Raw genomic sequence first — 7,853 nt, 5'->3', positions numbered from 1 at the left:
TAGCGCTGTGACTGCTTTGCTCTACTTTGTGTCAAGGGAGCATTCCCTAGCTGGTCCTTGAACGTCCCCACTCCATCACCTGTGGATTTTGACCCAAACCCAGGCCTACAAATATTGTCATACCTGTCTAAAAAAAATTAACAACTATGTGACAAGACTGTTAAGTAGTAGAAATGTATTTATTTCTCTTAACATTTCATACGTTGCATGTGTGCCTCACTGTAAGAACGCGTCCAGTGTGTGAAATTTATTATTGTTTGTCTAATCATAGGATTTTGTTCCACACCTTTCCTGTACAAAACCTCTGCTAGATCTCACTCACTTTGCAATGAGGTGTGCATGATGCTAGGGAGTTTGTGTGTGCACCAGCATGGGGCAGGAGAGTAACATCAGCCCATATTTTGTAATATAGCTCTCTGTTGCTCTATCCCCAGTACAACACAGTGTAACAACTTTGGTTACTGCACTGCATTGCACATTTATTTTTATAAATCTACCCCTTAGAGTTTAGGTATGCAGATCTCATCTGCGTTGCTGAAGCACAAAAAATGGGATCACGTACAGACTTTAATTAATGGATACGTGTAGCATAATTTTTTTTTATAGAACATTCCTTAAATCCAAAACTGTAAACAAAAAACCCCCGAAAACTTTAAAACTATTTCTTAAAGATAGAGACAAAAGTTATTCAAGAATTCCTCAAATTCACTGCATGCGGTGTTATGATAGTGTGGTTAGATCAGGCTTCTCCAATGAGTAGCTCGTGAGCTTCTGGTAGCTTTATAGCTGTTTGTAAGTTGCTCTCCAGTGTGTAGCCTGGACTACTAAATTAGACACTTTTGCTTGGTTGAAAGAATGTATGTATTCCAAAATTAAAATATTTGATAGTTTAATCTTTGCGTAGACTTATTACTAATATTATTACATTGTTGCCTGGTGCACTGCAGCTACGGCTGTCATGTAATTACTATAGATAGGCATTCCAAATTCATAAAGGCTTTTTGACATTACTGCTGGCAACCCTGCCTAATGTAATACGGTGATAGGTGCTGGTAATCGTGCTTGGAGTGCCCACTAATGTAATCTTCTCTGATGTGGTCACTGTTACCTCAATAATAATATTAGTAGTTCAGGATGATTTTCATATATCATACGTAGCTCTTATTACAGAAAAGGTTGGAGACTCCTGAGGTAGATAGTCTGCATACTATGGTACTGTCTTAAAATTGCACATACATGTAGAATCGAAGCAACTGAGCTGATGCTACTACTACGAAGTAGCTCCAGATCCCATCCTGCTATTATTAAAAGAACTACATTTTGTTGTAAAAACAAAGTTAGAGAATGCTAAAAAACACATTAATTAAATACATGTTACCATACCCAGAGAATGGGCCTGTGGAACTAAGTATACAGGCATGCTACATAACTGAGTTAAGGTTATCTGGCATGCTTGTGAACCGAATACCCTCTTCAATCAGTAACTGCACAAAACCTCTGGTTAAGATTTTTTTGCCAAAAGAGGTGAAAGGTCCGCAGGGATGCCAATCCATTCAGGTAGGAATGCTGCATCATAGTGGAAAACTTTGAGGAAAGGTGAATCAGGCAAGGTGTAGTTGTCAAGGTAGATCACCTCCCCGCCCGCTAGGTAACTTGCCCAATATCCAAAAGTGCCGATGGTCATGATGGTGTGGTTGCAGTGGGCGAGGAGGGAAAAGTCTTTCCCCGGTGATGACTCATTGCTGTCACCAGAGAAGAAGACATCGCCTCTGGAGCTGTTAATATTTTCCTTGCACCACTGCATCCCGTTGCTTGTCACCACAAACACAGGCTCCTCGTATTTGTCTCGAAAATATTTCATAGCCTTTTCTAAGTAGCCTTTATCAGCTACTACCCCTTTCCAGGAGTCTGGCATTACTGTCAGATAGTCCCCTCTTCGAACATGAACCCCAATGTAGGTTACATTCTTCCGAGAGCCCTTTAATGTCTCCAAGAACTGATTGGCCTCCTCGGTGATATAGTCATGGAATGTGAACTCTCTGAGGATCTCATCTCGAATGTGGTGGTAGAAGGTCCAAGAGCAGGGAGTGCTAAGCAAGTGCACAAATTTCCCACTGAGGTGCTTGTACTCCTCAGACATCCAGTCTCTCATCCGATAATGTCTCCAGTTTATTTTCTTGACCACACTTTGGTGCATCTGTGGCATCCGAATCTTGAAAATCGGAGCTAGCCAGTTGAACATCTCTGGCAATATGTAAGCTGGACGCCTGTGGAGTTTGGCCAAAGCATATAGCGTTGCATACTCGCCCATTTGATTTCCAAGGCGGCCAACGGAATTCACAATCCATGCCCCATCAGCGAGGATGTGTGAGTCACCCTGTATAGTCTTAGGTTCCTCATGGAATCTGGTAATGTGTTGGTCCATGCATTCAGTTTTCTGTTGACTCGTCTTGTGAAAGTAAACAGACACAACGCAAAGCCCAAGAAGTGCAACAAAAATCTTGATGTGAGAGAAAGTCTTCCTCATGAAGGGCCCAGTCACTTTTGGATTCATATTTGCTCTTCACTGTTTGACCAAGACAAAAAGAAATGATTAGTAATGAGTTACCTTCGTTCAAGATATGAAATTTCAATTTGTCATTGGTAAAGGCTCTCGCTTATACTGTGCTGTGCCACTTGTATGGTGCTCAATGAAAAGATAGAGCTGTGGGACCTATTTGCAGGCCCATAGTGTGCGTATGTATCTGAGAGCTTGGAGAATGCCTGTGAGCCCCTGTGGCAACGGTTGTATGAGTCCAGAGTTGAAAGGCACTGGGAGAGGTGTGGTGCGGTGGCCAGAGCGAAGGACTCTGGAGCTCAGGGTTCATTGTTCGACCTCGCCGGCAACTCAGCTCAGCACCATGTGACTCTGGGCAATGGCTCACTTCATCTCCCCGATGATCCCAGTGCCTTGAAACCGTAAAGGGTGATATGTTTGTGCTTTAGGAATTATTAAGGTCAGTTGATTATAGAATTTAACAGGCATATATTTAGTGTGCTGTTTGTGGGCGGAGCTAATATATAGAGCTAGTACAAGGTCAAGACTAGCTTACTTGTTTAGTATCCCTTCTGGAAGAATTGTAAGACTTCAGGACATTTGAGAACATGTCTTTCTGAAGTTAGGCCAGATCTACAAAGACCCTTTCGCTGTCACAAACCCTGTGTTTCACAAACCACTGGGTTTGTGACCACAAAATGCTTCTCACAATGTACAAAACCCACTTTATACGTTGGAAAAGTCTTACTGACTTTTAAAACAGCATCTGTGACCCTTTCTGATTCTCAAATAGGAAAGTCCATGAAAGGAGCACCCTCTCCTATTTGCAATTCGGAAAGAGATAGGTTAATGGTTTGTCATCGAAAAAGCAGTGGCAAAATATTGATCAGTTACTGACCGCCGAGGTTAGGAGGTGGAAGGTAACTGATTAGCAAAGCCTAAGCTTCCCCTTTGGGAACAGTGTATGTTGACTTTGGAAGGGGGGAGGGCAGTAGTGGACTAGTACTAGCTCCTCCCAATGTACTTCCAAACTGGAAACATTTTTTAAAATCAGCGCCCATCCCTTTAATACGGATTTTACAAATACGGATTTATATTTAATGAATTGGGGCTGCTTTTTTATTATAGATTTTCCCCGTTTGGCAAAACAACTGTAGGAACGTAAGTCTGCTGTCCTTTGCAGGCCTCCATCCCTGTATTTTCAGGTAATATGGATTAGACAGGCCATCTTGCAACCTCCTGTGAATAGTCAGTTTAGAATTTTACCAATTAATAAGTAAGTTGCATAACAAATTGCATTCTCGTTGGAAAGTCCACTAGTGTGAAATTGCACATCTTTAGATTGTGAATGAGAGTAGTACATACGGCCCTTAAACCTCAAAATTCTTGGACTGGGTAAAACTGCTGCTCTGTTTATGTCTGCTTGGGGGCTACTTCCTCCAAAAGAACACTACAAGAGTTTCATATATACTTAAATTATGATACAAAAGATATGAATGTAATGGGCTTATTCAGTTGTAATTTACATAATATAATCAATGCAATAAAATATCCCTGCAAATGCTGTATGGAACGAGCTGTGTGATGGGAGGACCATACCTTATCTGTGATAAGATCTTTAACATCCCTTCTATTGGCAATGGCAAGTTGTATTCTCCCGGTAGAATGAGGGAGTGCATGTGTTACATTATCATTTTTTGTTAAAAACAACTTTATATTATGGGAAACACATTGTACACATGTCCCTGATATGAAAACATAGGAAAACCTCTACAGTATTCTTTTATGAAGGCCAGTACCCCTTCAGTAGTGTGGCATTTCCACTCAACCCAGTTTGAGTAAATATCCACCAGGGTGATAATGTACCGCCTTTCACTAACCGACCCAAGGGAATAAGAATCAATAGCTTCCTGCAAACTACAGGTTTAATCTGATCTGCAACATTAAGACCACGTTTTAGCTAACCCTGAACTGATTTCATCCTTGTACAGCACCAGAACACCAAGCTATCTAACCGTTTGGTGGACTCTCAACCATGTGCCCTTTGTGGACCGTTTCCACAATTTGCAATCTAACAATCAACACTCTAGCTCAGGTCTTTGCATTGTTTTTGTGATGCACAGTGTACCAGAGTATTGGCAATCAAACGGAAATCATTGTTTGCATTGGGTTACCTTGTGCTACTTTGCATCAAGGTGGCGTTCCATGTATGAAGCATGGGTGTTACCATGCAACCAAACCACCCATGAGTTTTGATGCAAATACCGATCTGCAAAGAATTGTAGACCGGTATTTGCACCAACATCCTGTGCCTCCGATGGCAGGCATAATAGGAGAATTGCTTTTATTTCTCCTAGTTGTTTCCTCTTTTCCTGTGGCTGCATTCTACATCACACATACAAAAAGGAAAATGCCTTAAAAGCATAGTTTTTGTACAGGAAGGAACACCTTCCTCCATAAAACCTATTCTGACTACAACATAGATACTCTTACACTATGACACAAGTACATCAGCAAAGGGAGAGAGCAGAATTGCACCACTTACTTGTCAATATGGAGCAGGTCTGCTCTCTCCCATTAATGTAATTCAGCACAGCAACTTCTCTTGCTGTGCTGAATGCATGAACACTTTTTAAATCTGGCCCCCATCCTCCACTGATACATCACTTATGTCCTTTGAAAACACTTGCAAATCCATGGCCAAATACTTTGCCCTGGGCCATTTATTTAGAATGTAATTACTGACCTGCTGTAACCTATCATCCGTTTCCAATCCCTTAACCCACCTTTGTAGACCATCTCTCCAATACATCTGATTGCATCACCAATTGACGCTACAACACACCCTCTAGACTACTATATGTTTCATTAGCACTTACTACTTGGTAGTCTTGAAAGGTAATCTGCCCTACAGTTCCTCTTCCCAGAAATGCATTCAATATCAAATTAAACTGAAATAATTGGCTAATATCCTGAGTATTCTTGAATACGCTTTCTAAATGTCCCAACCAGAAAGCAGGAAGATTAGTGGTTCACCTGTCTTCAGATTGAAAGGTCTACCCTAAAGAAAGATTTTAATGTGTTCTGCCACTCGCACCCATCCCAAGGTCTCTTTTGATGGTGGAGTGTCCCTTTTTGGTACTGGTTAAAAATCTTGAGACAAGAACCACCTGATTCTCTCCTCTTACTTTTGAGTCATAATTGCCCTACTTTCCACTGACATCACCTGTGACAGTGCATTATTTTTATTATTTAATTTTTTTTTAAGCTAGGGCAATAATTAGCTAATACTTAATAAAGACAAAGTTCTTGATCATCTTTTGAGAACTTAAATTCTGTCATTTTTTTTCTTGCATGTCCATAATTGTAGAATGTGCTCTGCAGAACGTCAGTAAACTCACCTATCTACAAAGATAGCTGTCCGGAGGCATGTGAATGTACTTGATTTCCTTAATAAGATGTTTCATTGGTTTAATCCCTTCACTAGAAAAAGTACATCTCAAGTATTCAAAGTCTTCATTCAAAAACGTGTATTTTACAACTGTAAAATCATACCTCTTCTTTGCAAAATATCAAAACTTTGCGTAGAATTCTATTATGCTCTGTAAGAATACCAGAATATCATCTTGGAATGCTGCAACTTCATCCATTTTCCCAAACAGGTTTTTCATAAGTTTCTTGAAAACCGAGTCTGCTGAGCAAGGAAGTAGCCAGAAAATGAAAATACCCCCACTTTCATATATACCTCGTATGCCATTAGGTGAGCAAAGCAAGAAAGCCCTGCCCACTCTAAATGAGGTACCTTCATCCCACCTTCCGTCCACCTGTCTCTCCATCCTTTAAGCCTTTTATGCATTCATCCATCTATCCTTGATGCTTCCATCCATCCTTCCTTAACCATTCTATATATCCACCCTTTCATCATTACTCTTTCATTGATCCTTTCATCCATTCTTCCACTCAAAACTCCAGCCATTCATCCATCCTGTTCTCATTCATGCATCCCTTCTTTTTCATTTATACATCATTTCACTCTTCTTTTTATCATTTCACCTATTCATCCAAACTTCTATCCATCCACACATAGTCCAGCCTTTCATCATTTCTGGCCATTCTTTCTTTCATCCACCCATTTACGGTTGTATATTTCATCCATCAATTCTTTTACCCTGGCATTAATCTTTTCATGTATTTGGCCCTACCTTTTTGTCACAGTTTCTTTATTCTTTTCATATGTTCTTCGTTTCACTCTTCCTTCCAGCCCTCTCTCTCACACTCTCAGTGGCCAATGTATTGTGGGTGCTAGTTCAAGAAAGAAATTGGGCCCCCGGCTGCTACTTGAATGATAAAATGCAGTAAGAAAGAGGGTTCAGTGAGCCCCTCTGGGCTCTTGGCCCCAGTGCCTCTGGCCCTGCTAAACCAATTGAAGCTACATCTCTGAACACTCTTTCTCCCATCTTTTCAACTTTTGGACATTTTACTGCACTTTGATGGCACAAACCTCATTAGCTGGTGAATGTAAATCTCCAAGTACCCTTACACACCTTAGAGAGACTTCTATATTTTTAACAGCATTAACAGTTTCTTAGAGTGTCAAATTTCTGTGCCTCAGAAGTTGTTCTCGATTATTTTATTTACACACTATATTACAATTTGATCTCTTATACAGAAATCCAATGTCACATCAAATTCATATGATATAATGTAGATTCACATAAAGCTGGCAAATAAGAATCATTGGGTTCATTAGGAAGCTGAACTTGAGTATAAAAGTATTATCAGACAATGTACATTAAAGCACTTAATAGTAAATGTACATTAAGGCACTCAATAGTTTCTGTATATTCATTGTAATGGCCAGCTGTCATGCCCTTGGGTGAGGGACACTTAGGTGGATTCTCAAACTTTTTTGAGCTTCTTTTTCAAACAGCCTTAGTAGCACAGTTTTCTTCCTTTCATTATTAATGTTTTTCCATCCACGGAGACCAAGTAATTAGAGTAGGTGGCTGTCGATCCCTTACATGTCTGTGTTCTCTAGCTTCAGTGCGGGGGCACTGGGCTTAAAAAACACTTCTAATTACGACATGCTCGGTGGGCAAGGCTATTTTAATAGACTTATGTCCCTGTAAGTGTGATGGGCAGAACAGGACTCCGCCTTGGAAGATTCAGCAGTAGAACTTTTCTACCTGGCCAGGACTGGAAAGCAGAAGGACGGCTACAGCATCTTGAGGCATCTTCCGTGGGCACCAGCGAGAAGGGGAAGGGCCTCAGAAGCAGGGGTATGTTATTGGCACAGGAGCAGAAGCTGCCTCTATAA

At 40.7% G+C, this 7,853-nt stretch overlaps 1 protein-coding gene across 1 annotated transcript; it reads right to left on the bottom strand.

The window, feature by feature from the left end:
• Positions 1-1,475: 1,475 nt before the first annotated feature.
• On the bottom strand, positions 1,476-2,558 carry LOC147701664 (galactoside alpha-(1,2)-fucosyltransferase 2-like). The gene has a single exon (XM_086928681.1). The coding sequence runs from the start codon at positions 2,552-2,554 to the stop codon at positions 1,502-1,504; it is 1,053 nt and encodes a 350-aa protein (XP_086784807.1). The 5' UTR covers positions 2,555-2,558; the 3' UTR covers positions 1,476-1,501.
• Between the last annotated feature and the right edge of the window lie 5,295 nt (positions 2,559-7,853).

The sequence above is a fragment of the Lissotriton vulgaris genome, chromosome 7, assembly GCF_964263255.1.
Source record: "Lissotriton vulgaris chromosome 7, aLisVul1.2, whole genome shotgun sequence".
In the NCBI taxonomy this organism is placed as follows: Eukaryota; Metazoa; Chordata; class Amphibia; order Caudata; family Salamandridae; genus Lissotriton; species Lissotriton vulgaris.
Note: the sequence above shows the minus strand (reverse complement) of the source record. Positions and strands in the feature narration are given on the sequence as shown.